General features: G+C 42.4%; 1 protein-coding gene across 5 annotated transcripts in view; it reads left to right on the plus strand.

Annotated features, from left to right (window-relative positions):
• Positions 1–16385, plus strand: part of wdfy2 (WD repeat and FYVE domain containing 2) — a 62283-nt gene extending 45898 nt beyond the window's left edge. For all 5 annotated transcript variants that reach the window (XM_059967923.1, XM_059967926.1, XM_059967924.1 and 2 more), the window contains 3 exons: positions 2134–2264; positions 8237–8345; positions 10157–16385. In XM_059967923.1, coding sequence (XP_059823906.1) covers positions 2134–2264; positions 8237–8345; positions 10157–10186 — 270 coding nt within the window. In that variant the 3' untranslated portion in view covers positions 10187–16385. The remainder of the gene's footprint in view (positions 1–2133; positions 2265–8236; positions 8346–10156) is intronic.
• The last annotated feature ends 8435 nt before the right edge of the window (positions 16386–24820 follow it).

Consider the following 24820-nt stretch of genomic DNA (forward strand, 5'->3'; position numbering starts at 1 on the left):
ATTCTGTATGCAACCAGCAAGCTACAGATTCAGCTGTGACTTGCTGGTTTGGAAATAAAAGTAATCTTTTATGATCATGGCAGTTTTTATAGTTAAAGGTGGTCGTATTAGAACGGGTTCTAAAAATCTGAGTTTTACCTCAGATTTTTCTGGGAAGTGTTGTCATTTCCAGGTCCTGGTGATTTCTTTCTTAAGTAACACACTTGAATATAGAGGTCTCAAACTTCTTGAGATGTCTGTTCATAATTTGCTAACTGCTCGTCATGACATTGTGTGGCATTGTGCCACTTTGCAATTTCCAGTAGCTACCATTTGAAATACAGTATGTCCGCTGAACCTGAAACAGGATGGTACAGTGACATGCCTACAAGAGCTATTGCTTCATTGCTGTGCTCTATTATCAGGAATACTTTACAGACATTTGTGTTCCACCCTTAGTTTACCAGCAGTTAAAGCTGTCAAAAAACCATAGATTTGTACTGTGTTCTAAGTCTCTTAATTTTAAATTTTAAAAAGAATTGAAACTGAAACTGAAATACGTATGTCAAAAAACATAACTTATTCAAAAGTTTCAATCATTATGTTCTGTTGTTTCTAAATATAAATCACCTGGACTTGCCGAATTCTCAAATAGCTATTTCATCCTATTGAAATGAATAGAGTTTTCAAAGCTGCACCAAATGTAGCTCGGTACACATTCTGTGCATGAATTTCCCAGTGTTAGCTGTTAGGGAAATTGCAAGAAGTTAGCATGCCATTGCTTTATTCCAAGGCATTTGTGAAGAGATTGCATTTAGAACTTTTCAGTAAGTTCCAGGCTTCTACATTTGCACATGATTGTCTGCCTAGCATCAGCTATCATTGATCGGGCATCAATTCCTATTGCTGTCTGTAAGGAGCTCATGTTCTCCTTATGACCACGTAGTTTTCCTGAGGGTGCTCCAGTTTCCCTCAACATTCCAAAAATGTACGGGTCAGGGTTAGTGGATTGTGGGCATGATATATTGGTGCTGGAAGTGTGGCAACTCTTGCGGGCTGTCCCCAGCGCACTGCAAACAATGGTGCCAGCAGTGCATTTCATTGCATGTTTTTATGTACATCTCACAAATAAAGCTAATCTTATCTCTGCATAAAATTTTGCAACCCAATTTTTGAAAAGTAATTTTAGGCATGGTGGGCTATTCTTATCTGGTTCATTATTGGTACCCAGTATACAAATAACTTGACAAAAATGCCAAGACAAGTAGTATGGAAGAAAATTTGGCAGATCAAATTATCAAACGTCAGTTCCTTCACTTGCACCAATTTTTAAACATTGTGCCTTGTTAGGACTTGTGCTAATGAATCACAGAAGCATGGGAGCTAGGAGTAGGATGTGAAGCATTTGTTCTTCAACTCTATTTCAGATTCAGTGTTCTTTTCCATTTTCCTCCCCATATCTCTTGATCTCGTTAGACTTTTGAATTATTTGTAGTTTTTGCAAAAATTGTCATTATTCTACAGTGTGCTTGGTCAGGTTTCCTAACCTAAACTGCGAGAAAGGAATAGGAAAGTACATTCAACCTCAAGTTCTGCAGAACCCAGGCTGATCCATATCTTCAGTTCTGACTGATAATAGTCTTGTCTTTTTAAATTGCCCCCTTCCACCCTCATCCCAGCAGCCCTTTAAGATATGAGAGTTTTGATTTCTTCCATTCTGAGTTTCCTTAAATGCCTCTGAGCATTTATAATTTGAGATTACAACATCTTGTTCTGAACTAGGAACACTGGAGAAAATACTTTATCTATATAATTCTTTTATCCTTTTGTTACCTTGGATAAAAGAATTGACTCGTGTTATAATGTTTGAAACTGTATATTCCTATTTGACATGTCTCCTTAATTGGGGAAAAAAAACAGTTGAAAAGCATTAAACAACAGATGCTGAAGTAAAACAAAATTTGGAAATGCCTGAGGTACTCAGAAGGTTAGACAGCATCAATCCAGAGAACCAGTTAACATTTCAGTCCAATGGCACTTCATTTACATTCATAATTAAGCTGCTTAACGATGAAATGTTGTGTAGCCAGAGTTGTGTTGAATTTTGGACTAATTTTGAATACTGCAAACGTCATTCTCTTTTGTTTGATTCAGCACCACTGCAGAAAGTGTGGGAAAGCTCTGTGTGGGAAGTGTAGCTCCAAACGTTCCTCCATCCCATTAATGGGATTTGAGTTTGAAGTGCGGGTCTGTGACAGCTGCTGTGAGTCCATCACAGATGAGGAGTGAGTACATTTCAAACTTCTAGCTGAGAAAGAATGGTCATGTCCAATTTTTGTTAATTTTTTTAAAAAGTACTGGAATAAAAAAGTGATCTGGTTTTATTTAAACTCCATTTGATTGCTACAGATGTCTTGTCAGCACTTATCAAAATTGGTAGGATATTTATTTGCATTCTGACTGTTGCATTAGACCTATAATGGTTACAAGCATTCCATTATCTTCTTGCAAATACAATTATTCAATTATACAATTTTTCCAAATACAACTGTCGGGAAGCGGCCTGGTCGAGGGAAGTGCCTGGTGTGAAAAGTGCTAGCCTTTGGCTCGATAGTCTTCAGCGAGGAGGCTGAGGGAGGAGACTACTCCACAATTGGGGAGGATGAAGACATGGCCGCTAAGCTGATTCAGTGTGCTACGTGCATCATGTGGGAGGTCAGGGATACTGATGGTGCAACTGGCTGCTACAGCTGTGGAAAGTGTGTCCAGATTCAGCTTTTGAAGGATCATGTTGCAATACTGAAGAAAGAACTAGATGACCTCAGGTTCATCCATGAAAACGAGTTTTCTGGACAGGACCTACAGTGAGGTTGTTACACCGAGAATACTGGAAGAGAGAAGGGGGGTGACAATGAGGAAGGAAAGGATGCTTGAAGTACAGGAGACCCCGGGGGATGTGCCTCTCATTAACAGGTTCACCTTCTTGGAAGCTGTCAGGACAGAAGACACTGCCAGTCTGAGAGGCGGACAGGTCTGCGAGCCGAAAATTGGTGCAGAAGCAGAGCCGAGGAGTCAGACATCAGGAAGAGCCGTGATAGTAGGGGACTCCATAGTAAGAGGTACAGAAAGGGATTTCTGCAGCATCAGGTGAGACTTAAGGATGGTGTGTTGCCTCCCTGGTGCTAGGATCCAGGACATCACGGGGGACTCCTCAAGGGTGAAGGTGAACAGCTGGAAGTGGTAATGCATGTCGGCACAAATGACATCGGGAAGAAGAGGAAGGACATTCTGCAGCGGGACTTCAGAGAACTCGGAAGAAGGCTGAAATGCAGAACTTCCAGGGTGGTTATCTCTGGTTTGCTTCCAGTTCCTCGTGCTGGAGAGGGCAGGGACAGGGAGATAATGGATCTGAATGTGTGGCTGAGGAACTGATGCAGGAAGCAAGGATTTACATTCTTGGACCACTGGGGTATGTTTTGGGGTAAGGATAAATTGTACAAAAGGGACGGGTTGCACCTTAATAGGCAGGGGACCAGCATTCTGGCAGACAGGTTTGCCACTGCAACACGGATGAGTTTAAACTAAGTACTGGGGGGGGAGGGGATGAACTGGAAATATAAAGATGGAGTTAAAGGGAAAGTGAAAATAGGAAAAGTTTAAAAAGGACAACAGAATCAAGGGAGCAGAAAGCTCAAGAAGAGATATAGTATGGCCAAGTGAAATAGGAATTGATAGGTGAGGGGAGTAACGAATTAAAAGTATTATATATATGAATGCAGGAAGTATAAGGAATAAAGTAGATGAACTTGAGGCTCAGTTGGAAATTGGCAAGTACGATGTTGTGGGAATAACAGAGTCATGGCTTCAAGCGGACAGGGCCTGGGTAATGAATATTCAAGGATATATGTCTTATCGAAAGGACAGACTGACGGGCAGAGGGGGTGGGGTGGCTCTGTTGGTGAGGAATAATATTCAGTCCCTTGCGAGAGTAGAATCAGGGGATGTAGAGTCAGTATGGATAGAACTGAGAAATTCTAAGGGTAGAAAGACCCTAATGGGTGTTATCTACAGGCCCCCAAACAGCAGTCTGGATGTGGGGTGTAAGTTGAATGAAGTGTTAAAATTGGCATGTCACAAAGGTAATGATACAGTTGTCATGGGGGATTTCAACATGTAGGTAGACTGGGAGAATCAAGATGGCACTGGACTCCAAGAAAGGGAGTTTGTGGAGTGCCTCTGAGACGGATTCTTAGAACAGCTTGTACTGGAGCCTACCAGGGAGAAGGCAATTCTAGATTTGGTGTTGTGCAAAGAACCGGATTTGATCAGGGACCTCGAGGTAAAGGAGCCGTTAGCAGGTAGTGACCATAATATGAGATGGTTTAACCTACAATTTGAGAAGGAGAAGGGAAAATCAGATGTTACAGTATTACAGTTGAACAAAGGGAACTGTGGAGCTATGAGGGAGGAGCTGGCCAAAGTTCAATGGAACAAAACCCTAGCAGGGAAGACAGTGGAACAACAATGGCAGGTATTTCTGGCAATAATGCAGATTGGTTCATTCCAAAGAGGAAGAAAGATCCTAAGGGGCGGCCGTGGCTGACGAGGGAAGTAAAGGGCAGTATAAAAATAAAAAAGAAGTATAACATAGCAAAGATGAGCGGGAAACCGGAGGACTGGGAAGCTTTTAAAGAGCAACAGAAGATAACAAAAAAGGCAATACGCCGAGAAAATATGAGGTACGAAGGTAAACTAGCCAAGAATATAAAGGAGGATAGTAAAAGCTGCTTTTGGTATGTGAATAGCAAAAAAATAGTTAAGACCAAAATTGGGCCATTGAAGACAGAAACGGGTGAATTTATTATGGGGAACAAGGAAATGGCAGATGAGTTGAACAGGTACTTTAGATCTGTCTTCACTAGTGAAGACACAAACGATCTCTCAGATGTAATAGTGGCCAAAGGAACTAAGGTAATGGATGAACTGAAGGAAATTTATATTAAGCAAGAAACGGTGTTGGATAGACAGTTGAGTCTGAAGGCTGATATGTCCACGGGACCCAATGGTCTGCATCCCAGGGTACTTAAGGAGGTGGCTCTAGAAATCACGGACGCATTGGTAATCATTTTCCAATGTTCTATAGATTCAGGAACAGTGTCTGGGGATTGCAGGGTGGATAATGTCCCACTTTTCAAGAAAGGAGGGAGAGAGAAAACGGAATTATAGATCGGTTAGCCTGATGTCAGTGGTGGGAAAGATGCTGGAGGCAATTATAAAAGAGGAAATTACAACATATTTGGATAGCAGTAGAAGGATCAGTCTGAGTCAGCATGGATTTATGAAGGGGAAACCATGCTTGACTAATCTTTTGAGGATGTAACTATGAAAATGGACGAGGGAGAGCCAGTGGATGTAGTGCACCTGGACTTTCAGAAACCCTTTGATAAAGTCCCACATAGGAGATTAGTGGGCAAAATTAGGGCACATGGTATTGGGGGCAGAGTACTGACATGGATTGAAAATTGGCTGGCTGACAGGAAACAAAGAGTAGCAATTAACGAGTCCCTTTCGGAATGGTCAGGCTGTGACCAGTGGGGTACAGCAAGGTTTGGTGCTGGGACTGCAGCTGTTTACAATATACATTAATGATTTAGATGAAGGGATTAAAAGTAATATTAGCAAATTTGCCAATGACACAATGCTGGGTGGCAGTGTGAAATATCAGGAGGATGTTATGAGAATGCAGGGTGACTTAGACAGGCTAGGTGAGTGGGCGAAGGTATGGCAGATGCCGTTTAATGTGGATAAATGTGAGGTTATCCACTTTGGTGGTAAGAACAGGAAGGCAGATAATTATCTAAATGGAGTCAAGTTAGGAAAAGGGGAAGTACAACGAGATCTAGGTGTTCTTGTACATCAGTCAATGAAAGCAAGCATGCAGGTACAGCAGGCAGTGAAGAAAGCTAATGGCATGCTGGCCTTTATAACAAGAGGAATTGAGTATAGGAGTAAAGAGGTCCTTCTGCAGCTGTACAGGGCCCTGGTGAGACCCCATCTGGAGTATTGTGTGCAGTTTTGGTCTCCAAATTTGAGGAAGGACATTCTTGCTATTGAGGGAGTGCAGCGTAGGTTCACAAGGTTAATTCCCGGAATGGCGGGACTGTCAAATGTTGAAAGATTGGAGTGACTGGGCTTGTATACACTGGAATTTAGAAGAATGAGAGGGGATCTGATTGAAACATATAAGATTATTAAGGGATTAGACACGCTGGAGGCAGGAAGCATGTTCCTGCTGATGGGTGAGTCCAGAACTAGAGGCCACAGTTTAAGAATAAGGGGTAGGCCATTTAGAACAGAGATGCGGAACAACTTTTTCACCCGGAGAGTGGCGGATATGTGGAATGCTCTGCCCCAGAAGGCAGTGGAAGCCAAGTCTCTGGATGCATTCAAGAGAGAGTTAGATAGAGCTCTTATAGATGGCGGGGTCAAGGGATATGGGGAGAGGGCAGGAACGGGGTACTGATTGTGTATGATCAGCCATGATCACAGTGAATGGCGGTGCTGGCTAGAACAGCCGAATGGCCTACTCCTGCCCCTACTGTCTATTGTCCAAAATTAATACATTTTTATTGAACTATCCTGCTTGACTCAGCAGTAATGTTGTCGCTCTAGATTCAGACTGTTGTTGCTTCAGATCCTGTTAAAGGTTTTACAAATTACGACTCCCTCCTCAGAAATACCTTCAGTTGCCATTAAATAGGTGTGTCAGGGAGTAAAATCTCTGAAAGTAGAGGCAAAAAGTGACATAGTAGCACAGCTCATACACTGCTGCCTCAAATCTTCAGTAACCCAGGTTCAATCCTGATCTCTGGTGCTGCCTCATTCTCTCTTTCTATGTGGATCCACCCCACTACACCCCCCCCCCCCAAAAAAAAGGATGCTCCAGTTTCCTTCCATATCCCAGAGAGGTGCATGTTGGACGATTAATTGTTCATTAAATTGCCCATGTGCATAAGTGAATTGCTGATTCTGGGTGATTTATAGTTAATTCTGTCTCTTTCTGAAGGAGCAATTAAATGAATAGGGTGGTGACCTTGAGTTTAGAAAGCAACAGGGTTCGATCCTAATGTAAGACGCTGTCGGTGTGGTGTTTGCTTGTTTCACCTGTGAACGTGTGGGTTTCCATGATACTTTGGCTCCCTTCCACATACCAGGTTGCAACAAGCCATCTGCTGGAAAGCTCAACAGGCCAAGCAGGACCTGTGCAATGAAGGACTTGTTGATATTTCAAGTTGAAGTCCTGTATCGGGATTCAGCTACACTCGATTCCAATTGTTATTTTAACTCCTCTCACCTCCTACAACTCAAAGGAGAAGCTATGAGTACTCATATGTGTCCTAGCTAAAATTACCACAGATGCTACTTGACCTATTGGGTTCCTCCAGATGTTTATTGCTCCAGGTTCCAGCATTTGCAGCTTCTTCTGTCTTCAATATGGTAATAGGTTAATTAGTTGTCAGCAAGAATGGGGTGGTGTTACAGAATAGAGCCTGCTTTGCAATTATCTGTCGTTATATTGGAATGCAAGGAAATGAGAGATGTGAGTATCTAAAGAAAAAGATTAAGGGAATAAAGAAAAAATGTGTTAAAATGAAGAAAATAAAGAAAAGTGTGTTAAAATGAAGATTTGAATTTGCTGACGTTGGAGACCATCTTGGAGGTACAAATTAATGAGTCCTGAGGAGAAAAATAGAGACATATAGAGAGCCGTCAAAGTTCAACATGTATATCACTATATACAATGATGAGATGCATTCTCTTGCAGGCAGGCATACTCAATAAATCTAATAACCATAATAGAATCAATGAAAGACTGCTCCAACAAGGCTGACAACCAGTGTGCAAAAGACAACAAACTGTCCAAAGATAAAATGTAATAATAAATAAGCAATAAATATCAAGAAGGTGTGATGAACTATCATATCAGCGTACCAGAAAAAAAGTTAGCTCTGACATCTTAATTCCTGCAGAGGAGATAAATTGCAATACCTCAAAAATTGTTGGATTTTTGAAATTTTATCAAGAATATTAAAAACCATCCTTGCAGTGAATTCACTTCATTGGCCTTGCCTATATCATCATTCGCTTCTGCAGATGCCACATAATGAAATCTGTGAAGAAATATTTATTAATTCATGATGCTTTTCAGCACTAGCTTTTAACCTTTTGTGCTTTCGTACATGATTTGTGTTTGCAGACGAGCACCCACAGCAACTTTCCACGACAGCAAGCATTCTGTGGTCCACATGGCATTTGATGTAACGAGAGGCTGGTTGTTAACTTCAGGAAATGACCGGATTATCAAGGTGAGAAAATGAAGCACGAGTCTACCCCAGTGTAACTTTTACTCATGTAAATTGTTTTGTATCCAGGTGCTTTTTAAATTATTTTTATTACTCATTCAAAGGATGTAGGCTTTGCAGGCTGAACATGTAATTGCCCTTGTGAAGGTGGTGGTGAGTTGCCACCTTGAACCGCTGCAGTCCTTGAAGTCTGGTTGTACTTAACACTGTTAGGGAGAGAATTTCATGATTTTGGGATTCCAACCTGTTGGAAACAGTTTACTTTGTAATACAAATCATTCTGTTTGCGTAAAGATAACATATTAAATGTGGCCAGGAGGGGAAAAAATTGGGGGAGAAATTCTTTTAAAGAAATGTCAAATACAAGTAATCTGACCAAGCCTCCTTGATTTCATAATCTATTCAGAACTGGCATTAGTTGATGAATGGGTCTGTATTTGTGGTGAAATTAAATCAAGCCCATGTAATTAAGTCTTTGACTTATGAAAAACCTGCTGAGTAATATGCCTTCACTTTTGTCATTCCACCACATTACTGGATTCTAATGGAGGCCCTGATCTTGCTGACATTGTGCTGTAAAATTCATCTTGGCCATCATGTGTCAGCCTGACCTGCTGGAGATCAATAGAACAGAACATGGCACAGCACAGGAGCTGGCTGTTCAGACAACCATATCAAGTAAAGACATGAAAACCATTTATTTATTGCATCGCAGATTCTAGCTTATACACCTCTTATCAGGTCGCCTCTCATCCTCCGTCGCTCCAAGGAGAAAAGGCCGAGTTCACTCAACCTGTTTTCATAAAGCATGCTCCCCAATCCAGGCAACATCCTTGTAAATCTCCTCTGCACCCTTTCTATGGCTTCCACATCCTTCTTTCAGTGAGGCGACTAGAACTGAGCACAGTACTCCAAGTGGGGTCTGACCAGGGTCCTATATAGCTGCGAACTTTTGTGTATTTCAAGTAATAATTTTAGAAATGTAAAAACTGCTACAAAATCTTGCTGGGCTTTGCTAGAAGCTGAGGCTCCATTCCCCCATGCCATGTCAAAGGCTTAAGTGGAGGAGTTCCCCACGTGGGGTTCACCGACACCCAACCCCCCTTGGTGAATGGTAAGGGTCCATGGCATTAAAAAAGAGGTGGGAACTCCTGCTTTAGGACTTAGGGAAGATGATGTTTTGGGGAGACCTCAGCAATACACTACACATGGCAAACTGGCAACTAGAAAATGATGAGCTGACAGAGAGAGAGTGCAGGGGAAAGAAAGGAGAAAAGGAGTATTGAGAGAGACAGTTAAGGACAAATGGTTAAATGGAGACTAGGAAAGGACTGCGGGCAAGTGATAAGGGGTGTGGAAAATGTGTGCAGTTCTACTTGCTGTTTCTGCTGCTGAGGTGGAGTGAAATCAACTTATCCACGATCTATTAATTTCACTTGGCACAGACAGGCCAAGTTTCCAGGAAATTCCTTCCTCTTTACTAAGTTGGAACCTGTTTTCTTATGAAGAAATTGATCAGTGCAAGTAAAGACATGAAAGCCATTTCTTTATTGCATTGCAGATTCTGGCTTTTTGTTTATAAAAACTACAATTTAGTTTTCTTGAGTTGCATTTGCTTATAATTTGCATTTAGTCTGCAGTGTATATTATGTATTAATGAGTAGCTTAACTTCTGCAAAGTATTGAGGACATAGTTACCTCTGCTAATAGCGTGGCTAAGGTACCTTGGGGGAGAGCAGCTTAATTTACTTTTATGAATTTGAATTGTAAATAACTTTTATTAAAATTGCTCATTTGAATGTAATTCCCTGCAGCTTTGGGATATGACTCCTGTGGTGTCGTGACCTGCTTTCGCTGGTGATCAGAAAGGATTCTGTCCATGAGCTAGTCTACACATGGAGGATTAGTCAGCAATGCTAAAACAGAGTTATGGCTTCGACAGGGAATGCACAGGAATTTAACTTTTTCCAAAGCAGCCTTCCAAATCCTGATCAGTATCTGCTAAAGTTTAAAAGTTGCACAATGATTCTGGTAAATCTTTGTTGTGAGGATTGAAGTACAATTTTCAAGAGGGTCTTTTGTACTATTAGTGTTTGTATGATTTTCTGTAATTTTTTGATAGACCTAAATGATTTTTGTTTTTTTAAATATTGTGATGATAAGTTTTTGTCTGTTCATGTTTTTCTGTTGCTTGCCAATGAGTGAATAAGTGTCATGTTTGAGAGATGCCCGGTTTTGTTTTGGTAATGTACTTTGCGATAGTACATAGTTGTCTGTTTCATGTCAAGAAATCATGGACTGCTAATACAGATTTTTCCAAAGCAGCAGATAAGAAAAACTAACATTGGGATTGCAGTGAAGGGAAAGATAAACCTTATTGTCTCACAGTTCTCTATCTATGTCAACGTGAAATTGTGTCAAGCATTCCATGCTTTCTAGTGATTTAACCCATGACTGTAGAAGTGAGGTTTAAGAAAACCCGGTGTTTTCTAGAAGTTGCGATGTAAATAATTAGAAGGTATAACCACAAACTCTAGGCATGTTTAATGCAACCTGTGATAGTAGGATGAACAATAGTAAAATAAACCAGTGCAATAGATACAAGCAAGATTAACTCGATCTGCTGTTGAGACGGTGGAGAAGGGAATTTTGATACTTAGCTAAAAACCTATTCTTTTGCTCCATACTCATTATGTGTTTATGCCATTGCTGTCCCATTATGTTCCTTGAAATGGCAAGGTGAGAATTGAAAAGGGGAATGTGCCTTTCATTTCTAATTTAAAGTCTGTTCTTTGATTTCTGGACTGATATGCTTCCATTACGTCTTTGCAGCCATTCTTAGACACTGTAGTATAGTGTATATCTTTTGAATCCTGGTTTGATCAACGTTGAGTATTACAATCTGTTGATGCATCCAGTGATCCAATTAAACTCTCATCTAACAAATTGAAATGTAATGGTTGATTTTGACTCTGTGGGACTAAAGTCTCCAATCACCAAGTTGTAGAAACATGGGAAGCTGCTCAGCTGATTACACTACTTACTGTTTGCTCCACATTGGAGCGCTCTACTCTATTCCCATTCCTCTTCTTGCAACTGTTACTCAGTTCCTGTGCAATTTGCTGAGGCTAGTTTCACTTTTAATTATCCAATGTTTATTGTACATACTCTTGAAAAGACTAAACCACCTATCTGATTTTTGCAGCAAATGATAAAATCTGGTGTTTGGGATGCTGAATGGCTTGTTGGGGTTAATGGATAGTGATGGTGTTGGGTACAACAAGCCTCAAACTGGAAAATAAAAGCTAGTCATTTGCATGATTGTCATTGCTACCCTCAGTTCTTCAATCCACAGAATTATTTTGAAGTGTAATTAGCAACAGTGATAGTTAATTCAGGAATTTAGACTTGTTACATTTTAATGGTGTGTAAAAGGTCACAAGTATCTCAAGTTGGGCTAAGCTAATCTCATTGCAGTTGTTTTTTATTACTTTTTTTGCCTTCAGAAAACAAATTATGTCTATGCTTTGTCCTCATAGATTATCTACTACAGGTAGTCCCCGAGTTACGAACGTCTGACTTATGAACTGAGGAAGGAGAACGCTGTCCGCCATTTTAAGTTGTTGCCGTTGACACTGTTGAGTGTGTAACTTTGTACTCAGCTTAAATTTTTCTTAGCAACATTCACCCTGACCCCGCTCGCGCTCTCCCCTTTTCCGGTTGGCTGGTGGCGCAGTGAGATCGGCGCCGGGCTCAAGAACGGAGGTTCCTGAGTTTGATCCAGTGACAGACTACTTCTGAGCGCGCTCTCCATTCGTGCTGGGTCGATGTCGAGCTTGCAACTTGACCTCGTAAAAAAAACACTGCCTCCTCCAGTTTAAATTCCCACATGGAATATTGTGGAGGATGAAATACCCAAACCCAGCACAGCCCCCACTTGTCCCATTTAACCTGTCGCAGTGTGGTGGTCCTTAGGACCCAGGAATTCAGTGAGGTGGTCCAGTGAGGTGGTCCTTAGGACCTGGGAATTCAGTGCGGTGGTCCTTAGGACCCGGGAATTCAGTGTGGTGGTCCTTAGGACCCGGGAATTCAGTGTGGTGGTCCTTAGGACCTGGGAATTCAGTGTGGTGGTCCTTAGGACCTGGGAATTCAGTGCGGTGGTCCTTAGGATCCAGGAATTCAGTGCGGTGGTCCTTAGGATCCAGGAATTCAGTGCGGTTGTCCTTAGGACCCGGGAATTCAGTGCGGTGGTCCTTAGGATCTAGGAATTCAGTGCGGTGGTCCTTAGGACCCAGGAATTCAGTGCGGTGGTCCTTAGGACCCAGCGGAGCTCAGGAGCCGGCAAAGCTTGGGACCTACCGCCCACAGTGTTTCTGTTCCATTGACGGGAAGCGATCACGATTGAAAATAAAGTGGAAATAATAAAGCATTTGGAAAGAGGTGAAACGCCATCGGTTTTTGGAAAAGCATTAGGCTGCAGTGGGTAAGCAATGCAGTGGTTTATTATTAGAATACATACGTTTCTTAAGTGTTTTATATGCATAGAAAGGTAAAATATACTATATACTAAGACAAACGTTTGACTAACTGACGCTAAATAATGCCGGATGTACTTGTTCCGACTTGCATACAAATCCGACTTAAAGACTAATTCAGGAATGGAACTCGTTCGTAACCCGGGGACTGCCTGTTACACACATTTTAACTGAAACTTTTTTTGCCATATGCTTACAATTAGCATTCATTCCACCTGTGGTACTTTTGTTTTGCATCTTAATAGAAGAAACAAAGATACTATGAAGCACAACTTAAAACCTGCAATGAATATTTTAACACAATGAAGTTCAAATTTGATATAGGAACTGGAGTAAGTTCTTCCATATCCTTTGATTCCCTTGCCTTAGAAATTTGTTTTTTAAGTCTTGAAAATTCTGTTGTTCGCTGTGCTTGTTTACTCTTGAGGGGTTGTGGGGTGATGAGAGGAGAATTCCAGATTTGGTTGTGTGGAGGCCTATGAGGCTTGGCTCAAATCTAAGGATCCCAATTCTTTCTCTATCTCCCTCCTCCAGAGAAAATAGCTGTGAACTATTGAACTTATTGAAATTTTAGATCATTCCAATAGCTCCTACATTCCACTTGTGGGGCTTTTTACACATATTCCCTTAACAGCATGCTAACTTTATTTATTTGTGAGTACAATCATCCAATGGTTGTGTTTTGTCTTCCAAGTGGGAAATAAATTGCTTCTTTCAGTGCAGCCTATGTATCTTTGAGACTCATAATTGATCCAAAGAGCTGAAACTACAGTGAACGTCTGCCCTATCTTGATTACTCAACCAAGTGAGGGCTAAGCACCCAGATAAAGGCACAGCGGTTTGTTCTGAAGTTAACTTATTTCCATATTTCATAGTGTTCCAGTATTGGAGATTTACCAATCAAAATAGTTGAGGCACTGTTTGTGCCAGTTCATTAGGAAATCTTAAATCCACTGCTTTCTCCCTTTCTGTTTGTGACAATTTAAAAAATCCATCCACTTTTAAAACTGTTTTTACCACAAAGCATCCCATACTCTAATGTATACCCCCATCAACTTAAATCAACCCAGTTAGTGCTTAGAAAAACTAAGTGATTTTAAAATCCATCATCAAATGTTCGAGGAGGCAAATTAGTAATACAATGTCATTGTTAGCTGTGTACAATAGGCTAATGGCTCTGAACTTTGTTCCTGCAGACTGCTATGTTGCCTAAAAACTTTTCCACTGTAATTTGTTCCCTCTCCTTACTACCTTTTCACTTGCCCCCCTCCCAAAAAAAAGTGTAGTGCATGTTTTAAACCTGTCTTTGCTAGCCAATGGAAAACTGTCCCACTTTTGGTCAACAGTAGTTAAGTTTTACTAAAGCCAAGTGGGTAAATCGAGAAAGTTATTGGTTAAGATAAAAAGGTTGGTGCCATTTGGTAATCTTCTGGCTGATCTTTAACCTCAGTGTTATAAACCTATGTTCTTTCATTGCCCAGCGATCCATTGATTTCTGAGTGACTGAACTCAGTGGTTGAGCCTGCACAGCTCCTTTCCTCAAAAGAATTTTGAAGATTGGCTACTTTCTGTGTGAAGAAATTTCTTTTCACCTTCTAACTGATTGACCATCTATTCTGAGCCTGTGACTCCCAGTTCTAGCCACACCAGTCAAACCATCATCCATGCATTTTCTCTGTGAATCCCCAAAATAATTTCATTTGTTTTAATGAGATTGTTTTCATCCATCTAAATTCTGAAGAGCATACACCTTTTGTGCACTCCGTATATTTTTCTTGGAAATCGGAATGGTACGCAATTATTTCAGTAGTCTCACCTGGGCCCTATAGCAGTTAGTTATCTTTGCTTGAATTGATAAGTTCTTGATTGGGAAATGGGTTAAGAGTTACAAGCAGAAGGAAGCTGGGGATAAAGAAACATGACTAAATGGTGAAGCAGCGGTTATGGGCCAGTAGCCTAATCCTATATTTTATGGTGGAAACACTCTTGTAATGGAGGCCACTGTTGTGTTTGCCCTTGTCATTGGTTGTTCTATCTCTGAAAATTTTCCATTCAAACTGTAATACAATAACACTTGTGAATTTTGAGACATACTGCTTCAGATACTGTATTGTGAAGATGGAACACAACACTGAAACTCTTATGGTTTAGTACTGTTATGGAAGTTGTATTGTTTGTGTATGAATATTTTCCCAAAATTTTTGTTTTAACACTTGTCTCTAATATTTCTGAGAACTTCGTACAAGTTTGGCTTGACTGGAAGTCTATCAGCAACAACTGCTGAGACCCAGAAGCCAATTGGGTTACTTTTGATAAAGTAACTGATCCGTTAATTTCCAGTTATTAAATTTTAAGGCTAACTTCTCTAAATTTAGTTTTATTATTAGAATTGGCCAAGAATGGTTTCTAAAAGTATTGTGAGGTTCAGGGTAAGGTCCCTGAGAAGCAAGTCAGAAGTCCCAGGAAACAATTGAATGGAAATGGTAACAGCTATATCAATTAAATTGCAAAGAAACTTTCATCATCTCATCAATTTGGTAATTTGGTATTTTTGATATGGTCTCTAGATAATTTTTATTGGAGCTTGTGACACTTCAAAGTAATACCCCTTCCCCTCCCACCAGTGGGAGTGCTTCATTAGAGCTGCCAGAGGTGATAGCTGGTCAGCCTTGGATAAAATTAATTGTTCCAGGACCTCAATTATTTACAGTACTCCTGAAGGAGATAGTTTCAAAGTGGTTTTTGTTATGTAGGCATCGTGCAATTTTGAGAGTAGTATTGTGAGTTCACTCTTGATGGAATGAGAAACTGTTGAATTAAGCAATATTCTATAGCAAACAATTTGATCGCTACAGATTCAATTTTATTTGCATTCTTTACCCGATACTTCATAACTGTATCCAGCAAATTATATTTTACTTTGTAGTGTCACTGAGAGCCTACTCTATTCTTTGCATTAGAACAGCTCAATTTTGTATTCCTCAGCCAAGAGAATCACAGATCACTGGAAATTGACTAGTTCCAATTTTGTTAGAATGTGATCAGTGCCTATGTTGTTCAGGAAAAATCAACCAGGCCCCACCGAGAAGAACCAGCAGTTTTGTCTTATTGACAGCTGCTTTCAATGGAATTTAGTCCACTTTGAAGCCACTTAGCAGTCTAAACATCTTTAAGTACTGTGACTTTATTTTTAAGTGTGACCAAATCTTACTGCAAAGTGGTATTTCCTTCAGGTGGAGGAACGTCACATCTGTGGGTGAAGTGTATTGAACATTGTACCAGTGTGAACTTAAATGATGCTGCAACTAATGCTTCAAAACAAATTCTGCTCTAAAATAGGGCGACTCCTCCTGGTAAAATGCCGATAAATCATTGCAAAGGAATTTTACTCCCAGGTTGATTTCATGATTAATGCTTCATTTCAGTTCAACACTTATGACTTGTTAAATATTTAAATTGTTACTATATTTATGTATTGACAATTCCAAATAAAACTCTTTTAGAGGTGTTTGTAAGAGCACTGTTTCATTGTTGCAGATGGTTCCCCTCTGATCTCCAGTTGATTCATACACGTGGAAACAGACTCTCTAGCCCACCAGATTTGTGCTGATCGTCACACACTATTTATACTAATCTCATTTGTTTTCCCCTCTTTTTTTCCTTCAGTTTCTCAGGCTTCTGCGATGCTCCACCTCTGCTGACTAGCTTTGAGCACTGCTATTTTTGGATCTCAGTAGTGCTCTTTCTTATCACTATCTCTTTTGTAATTCCTTAGGGATTTATTTTTGTCTCTTGGCCACTTCAGTTAACTGTGTCGCCGGTCAAAGTTGAGTTTATTGTCATATGCACAAGTACATGTATGCACAGGTGCAATGGAAAACATACTTGCAGCAGCATCACAGACAAATAGGAGATTGGGGCTGAGAGGAAAATTGGAACAGCCAAGATGAAATGGCAGAAACATCGAAAACCTACAGCAAATACAGGCCCTTCAGCCCACAATGCTGTGCCGAGCATGAACTTACTTCAGAAATTACCTGGGGTTACTCATAGCCCTCTATTTTTCTAAGCTCCATGTACCTATCCAGGAGTCTCTTAAAAGACCCTATCGTATCCACCTCCACCACAGTCACGGCAGCCCATTCCATGCACTCACCACTCTGTGTTTTTAAAATAAAAACTTACCCCTGACATTATCTCTTTACCAACTTCCAAGCACCTTAAAACTGTGCCCTCTCATATTAGCCATTTCAGCCCCGGGGAAAAAGCCTCTGACTATCCACAATATCAATGCCTCTCATCATCTTATACACCTCTTGTCCTCCCATCGCTCCAAAGAGGAAAGGCCAAGTTCACTCAACCTTTTCTTGTAAGGCAGGCTCCCCAATCCAGGCAACATCCTTGTAAATCTTCTCTGCACTCTTTCCATGGTTTCCACATCCTTCCTGTAGTGAGCTGATCAGAACTGAGTACAGTACTCCAAGTAGGGTCTGACCAGGGTCCTATATAGCTGTAACGTTGCCTCTTAGCTCTTGAACACAATCCCACAGTTGAAAGAGGTCAACACACTGTGTGCCTTCTTAACCACAAATCAACCTGCACAGCAACTTTGAGTGTCCTATGGACACGGATCCCAAGATCCCTCTGATCCTCCACACTGCCAGGAGTTTTAGCATTAATACTATATTCTGCCATCATATTTGACCTACCAAATGAACCATCTCACACTTATCTGGGTTGAACTCCATCTGCCACTTCTCAGGCCAGTTTTGCATCCTATCAATGTCCCGCTGTAGCCTCTGACAGCCCTCCACACTATCCACAACACCTCCAACCTTTGTGTCAGCTGCAAATTTACTAACCCATCCCTCCACTTCCTCTTCCAGGTCATTTATAAAAATCACGAAGAGTAGGGATCCCAGAACAGATCCCTGAGGCACACCACTGGTGACCGACCTCCATGCAGAATATGACCCATCTACAACCACTCTTTGCCTTCCACAAAGCAATGTCCCATTGGATCCAGTCCTCCTTACTTAATAAGCCTTGCAAAGGGCACATTATCAAATGCCTTGCTGAAATCCATATACACTACATCTACTGCCCTACCTTCATCCACGTGTTTAGTCACATCCTCAAAAAATTCAAGCAGACTTGTAAGGCACGATCTGCCTTTGACAAAGCTATGCTGACCAGTGCCTCTCCAAATGTTCATAAATCCTGTCTCAGGATCTCCAATTTATCAACTACTGTAGTAAGACTCACTGATCAATAATTTTCTGGACTATCTCTACTCCCTTTCTTGAATAAGGAAACAACATCTACAACCCCCCAATCCTCTGGAACCTCCCCCGCCCCCATTGATGATGAAAAGATCATCGTCAGTAATCTCATTCCTTGCCTACAACAGTAGCCTGGGGTATATCTCTTACGGTCCCAGTAACTTATCCAACTTGATGCTTTCCAAAAGCTTCGGCAGATCCTCTTTCTCAATGTCTATATGCTCAAGCTTTTTAATCCACTGTAAGTCATCCCTACAATCACCAAGGTCCTTTTCCGTGGTGAATACTGAAGCAAGGTATTCATTAAGTACCTCTGCTAAACCTCTGGCTCCACACACAGTTTTCCACTGTCGCCCTTGATTGGTCCTATTCTCTCATGTTTTATCCGCTTGCTCTTCATGCACTTTTGGAATGCCTTGGAGTTTTCTTTAATCCTGCTTGCCAAGGCCTTCTCATAGCCCCTTCTGGCTCTCCTAATTTCATTCTTAAACTCCCTCCTGTTAGCCTTGTAACTTCCTAGATCTCTGTCATTACGTAGTTTTTTGAAACTTCCGTAAGCTTTACTTCTTGACTAGATTTTCAACAGCCTTTGTACACCATGGTTCCTGTACCCTACCATCCTTCCCTTTCCCTGTCTCATTGGAACATACCTATGCCAAATGCCATGTAAATATCCCCTGAACATTTGCCACATTTCTGCTGTACATTTCCCTGAGAACATCTGCTCCCAATTTGTGCTTCCAAGTTGCTGCTATCCCTTGCCAATGCTATGGTAAAGGAGATAGAATTGTGATCACTATCTCCAAGATGCTCTCCACTGAGAGACCTGACACCTGACCAGGTTCATTTCCCAATACCAGATCAAGTACAGCCTTTCCTCCTGTAGGCTTATCTACATATTATGTCAAGAAACCTTCCTGAAAACACCTAACAAACACCACCCCATCTAAACCCCAATCAATATTGGGGAAATTAAAATCACCCGTCATGACAACCCTGTTATTATTGCATCTTTCTAGTATCTGTCTCCCTATCTGCTCCTCGATGTCCCTGTTACCATTGGGCAGTCAATATATAAAAAAACACCCAGTAGAGTTATTGATTCTTTCCTGTTCTTAACTTCCACCCACAGAGACTCAGTTGATAATCCCTCCATGACTTCCTCCTTTTCTGTAGCCGTAACACTATCTCTGATGAGCAGTGCCGCATCCCCACCTCTTTTGCCTCCCTCCCTGTGCTTTCTGAAACATCTAAAGCCTGGCACTCTAACCATTCCTGCCCCTGAGCCACCCAAGTCTCTGTAATGGCCACAACATCATATCTCCAAATATTGATCCACACTCTAAGCTCAACTGCTTTGTTTGTGATGCTTCTTGCATTAAAATAGACACATCTCAAACCATCAGTCTGGGCATATCCCTTCTCTCTCACTTGCCTATCCTCCCTCTCACACTGTCTCCAAGCTTTCTCTATTTGTGAGCCAACCACCTCTTCCTCTGTCTCTTCAGTTTGGTTCCCAACCCCCAAGAATTCTAGTTTAAACTCTCCCCAATAGACTTAGCAAACCACCCCACCAGGATATTAGACCCTTTGGGATTCAAGTGCGACCTGTCCTTTTTGTACAGGTCACACCTGCCCCCAAAAAGATCCCAATGATCCAGAAATCTGAATACCTGCTCCAATCCCTCAGTCACACATTTATTCTCCACTTCACTCTATTCCTATACTCACTGGTGGCACAGGCAGTAATCCTGAGATTACTACCTTTGTGGTCCTGCTTCTCAACCTCCTTCCTAACTCCCTGTAGTCTGTTTTCAGGACCTCCTCCCTATGTCGTTGGTACCAATATATACTACGACCTCTGGTTGTTCACCTTTCCATTTCAGGATATGGTGGACGCAATCAGAAACATCCTGGACCCTGGCACCTGGGAGGCAAACTACTATCCATGTTTCTTTCCTGCGTCCACAGAATCGCCTGTCTGACCCCCCAACTATAGAGTTCCCTATCACTGCTGCCATCCTCTTCCTTTCCCTACCCTTCTGCGCCACAGGGCCAGACTCTGTGCCAGAGGTGCAGTCACTGCTGCTTCCCCCAGGTCAGTTACCCCTCCCCCCCCCCCCCAACAGTAGTCAAACAGGAATACTTATTGTTAAGGGGAACAGCCACTGGGGTACTTTCTAGTATCTGACTCTTGCCCTTCCCTCTCCTGACGGTTACCCACTTACCTGTCTCCCTAGGCCCCGGTGTCACTACTTGTTTATAGCTCCTCCCGATCACCACCCCTCTTTCCCTGACCAGACAAAGGTCATCGAGCTGCATCTCCAGTTCTTTAACCCAGTCCCGAAGGGGCAGATGTGGCTGATCAGGAGGCTGGGAGCCAACCAGACATCCCACATCTGACACCCAGTACAGAACACCAGCCTCATAGACATACTTCCTATTCCTATTCTTCACAAGTAACTTACCTCGCCTCGACCCGTTATCCCCAAAGCCCTGTTGAGCCAACGCCCTCCTACTCTGACTTCCTCTACTCTATGCCTGCTCTATAAAGCTGTCTTCTTTTTAAATTCTTCCTGCCAGTCAAACTTGCTGACATCCATGGGCCTGCACAGTCGTGCCGCCATCAGAGCAGATTTGTTGGGCCAAATGGCCTGCTTCTGCTCATATCATGGTCTAAATAGCATTCACGAGAAAAACAAAATGTACACAAATTTCATAAGAACAAATTTTGAGCAAATTGCTGAAGAATCTCAAGTCAGGCAGCATCTATGGAGGACAATAGACAGTTTCAAGCGGAGACATTCTGTTGGGACTGGCAAGGGGGAGAATGTAGGAGGAGGGTAAGGAGTACTTGCTGGCAGGTGATGGGTGAGATCAAAGGGGGATGGGAATAAAGGACGCAGGGAAACGGATAGGTGGAAAATGTAGAGGGTTCAAGGAGGAATTCAACAGGAGAAGGCAGTGGACCATAGATGAAACAGGAGGAGGAAAACCAGAGGGAGGTGAGTTGGGAATCAGAATGGGAATGGGGGAAAAAGGGAAGGGGAGAAATTAGTGGAAGTTAGAGAAATTGATGTTCATGCTATCAGGTTAGAGGTACCTAGATGGAAAATGAGCTGTTGCTCCAACCTGAGTTTGGCAGTAGAGGATGCCATAGATAGATATGTCGGAACAGAAAGTCAAATTGAAACGATTAGTCACTGGGACAGAACGAAGGTGCTCGACATAGTGGTTCCCCCTATCTGCATCATGTCTTACTAATGTAGAGGAGGCTCCACTGGGTACAATAGATGATTCCAATAGACTCAGTTGACAGACAGATAGACATATTTTATTGATCCCGAGGGAAATTGGGTTTTGTTACAGCCTCACCAACCAAGTGAAGAAATATAGCAATATAAAACCATAAATAATTAAATAATAATAAGTTAATCATTCCAAGTGGAAATAAGTCCAGGACCAGCCTATTGGCTCAGGATGTCTGACACTCCAAGGGAGGAGTTGTAAAGTTTGATGGCCACAGGTAGGAATGACTTCCTATGACGCTCAGTGTTACATCTCAGTGGAATGAGTCTCTGGCTGAATGTAATCCTGTGCCTAACCAGTACATTATGGAGTGGATGGGAGACATTGTCCAAGATGGCATGCAACTTGGACAGCATCCTCTTTTCAGACACCACTGTCAGAGAGTCCAGTTCCACCCCCACAACATCACTGGCCTTACGAATGAGTTTGTTGATTCTGTTGGTGTCTGCTACCCTCAGCCTGCTGCCCCAGCACACAACAGCAAACACCACAGACTCGTAGAACATTCTCAGCATTGTCTGGCAGATGTTAAAGGACCTCAGTCTCCTCAGGAAAAAGAGACGGCTCTGACCCTTCTTGTAGACAGCTTCAGTGTTCTTTAACCGGTCCAGTTTATTGTCAATTCATATCCTCAGGTATTTGTAATCCTCCACCATGTCCACACTGACCCCTTGAATGGAACCAGGGGTCACCGGTACCTTAGCCCTCCTCAGGTTCACCACCAGCTCCTTAGTCTTTTTCACAATAAACTGGAGATGATTCTGCTTGCATTATGTGGCAAAGTTTCCTACCGTAGCCCTGTATTCAGCCTCATCTCCCTTGCTGATGCATCCAACTATGGCAGAGTCATCAGAAAACTTCTGAAGATGGCAAGACTCTGTGCAGTAGCTGAAATCCGAGGTGTAGATGGTGAAGAGAAAGGGAGACAGGACAGTCCCCTGTGGAGCCCCAGTGCTGCTGACCACTCTGTCTGACACACGGTGTTGCAAGCATACGTACTGTGGTCTGCCAGTCAGGTAATCAATAATCCATGACACCAGGGAAGCATCCACCTGCATCACTGTCAGCTTCTCACCCAGCAGAGCAGGGCGGATGGTGTTGAACACACTGGGGAAGTCAAAAAACATGACCCTCACAGTGCTCGCCGGCGTGTCCAGGTGGGCGTAGACATGGTTCAGCAGGTAGATAATGGCATCCTCAACTCCTAGTCGGGGCTGGTAGGTGAACTGGAAGGGGTCTAAGTGTGGCCTAATCATAGGCCGGAGCTGCTCTAGAACAAGTCTCTCCAGGGTCTTCATGATGTGGGAGGTCAATGCCACCGTTCTGTAGTCATTGGAGCCACTGGGGCGTGACGTCTTTGGTACAGGAACAAGGAAGTATCACTTTATCTGAAAGAACTGTTTGGGGCTATAAATAACGGTGAGGCAGGAGGTGTAGCACTAATCACACTAGCAGGGATATGTGCCAGGAGGGAGATCAATGGGGAGGGATGAGTGGCCAAGGGAGTTGCATAGGGAGCGATCCTGGTGTTGGAAGTGGAAAAGGTTGTGGAGAATGTTACGGACAATCTCTCCAGTGCAGAGATATCTAGAGGTACACGATTACGTGGAGTACAGAAAGTGCAAAGGCATGCGGGTGCTTTCCCCTCAGGTTGGGTGAGACTAAATTTGGTCATAGCTTTAGGGTAAAAAGTGAAATATCTAAGGGGAAGCTGAGGCGGAGTCTCTTCATTAAGAGGGTGGTGTGCGTGATTCAAGCTGCCACTAAGTGGTAGATGTGAGCTCAATGTAACACTTAAGAGAAGCACGTAAATGAGAGGTATGGAAGGCCCTGGGCTAGGTGCGGTTGGATGGGACTGGTTAGAAAACCAGGCTGGCATGGATTAGATGAGCAAAGGGCCTGTTTCAGTGTTATAGTACTCTGATTCCATCTACTTTCTCCAAACAAAGGTGTAGCCATGGGCAATCGCTTGGTGCCTGGTTTTATGGGACAGTATGTTACAAGCCTACCAGCAATGGTCCCCGGTGTATCCCCTGCTTCATTTACTCGTGCTGAGCTCATCAATTCAACTTGGCCTCCCACTTTCACCCTGCCCTCAAATTTACCCAGTCCACCTGACCACTCTCCCCACTCTTGATCTCTCTGCCTCCATCTCCTGAGTCAGATTAACAACAGGCATTTAATACAAACCTGCTGACTCTCATAGTTATCCATAAGCTCTTCCCACTCTGTCACTTGTAAAAATGGTCTTCCCTTCTCTCAATTCTTCTGTCTCCACCACATCTGTTCTCAGGATTAAGCTTTCCGTTCTAGAATATCTGAGGTGTCCTCTTTTTTTTTCAGAAAATGGAGTTTCCCTTATACAGTTAATGATGTTGCTCTCGTCCATTTCCTGCACTACTACTCTTACCCCTCTCCCCCTTGGTCACACCGGAGCTAGGCCTGCCACCCCATGAACCTCTGTATCCAGCACATCATTCTCCGCTACGCTCGCTTGGGATACAACTACCAGGTAGATCTTTCCACAGGGATCACTCTCTTGTTCACTCATCTGTCCCCACAGATCTCTCTTGGCACTTACCCCTGCAACCACGTCACATGCTACACCTGCCCTTATACCTTCCCTCTCACCATAATTCAGGACCCCAAACGGTCCTTCCAAATGAGGCAGGGAATCAGAGACAGGTTTATTATCACCAGCATGTGACGTGAAATTTATTAACTTAGAAGCAGCAGTTCAATGCAAATACATGATGTAGTAGAGAAAAAAATAACAATAATAAATAAAATAAAATTAATAAATGAGCAAGTAAATCAATTACAGTATATGTATATTAAATAGATTAAAAATGTGCAAAACCAGAAATACTGTTTATTTAAAAAAAGGCGAGGTAATGTCCATTTAGGAATCGGATGGCTGAGGGGAAGAAGCTGTTCCTGAATCGCTGAGTGTGTGCCTTCAGGCTCCTGTATTTCCTACCTGATGGTAACAGTGAGAAAAGGGCATGTCCTGGGTGCTGGAGGTCCTTAATAGAGGACGTAGCCTTTCTGAGACACTGTTCCCTGAAGTTATCCTGGGTACTTTGTAGGCTAGTGCCCAAAATGGAGCTGACTAGACTTACAACCTTCTGCAGCTTCTTTCGGTCCTGTGCAGTAGCCCCTCCATACCATATAGCGATGCAGCCTGTTAGAATGCTCTCCATGGTACAACTATAGAAGTTTTTGAGTGTATGTGTTGACATACCAAATCTCTTCAAGCTGCTAATGACGTATAGCCAGTCAGTGTTGTTTATTGTATCCTTTTCTGCCTCTGCATTGGTGAGACTCAACACAGATTGGGAGACCACTTTGG

The sequence above is a fragment of the Hypanus sabinus genome, chromosome 4 (genome assembly GCF_030144855.1).
Source record: "Hypanus sabinus isolate sHypSab1 chromosome 4, sHypSab1.hap1, whole genome shotgun sequence".
NCBI lineage: Eukaryota > Metazoa > Chordata > Chondrichthyes > Myliobatiformes > Dasyatidae > Hypanus > Hypanus sabinus.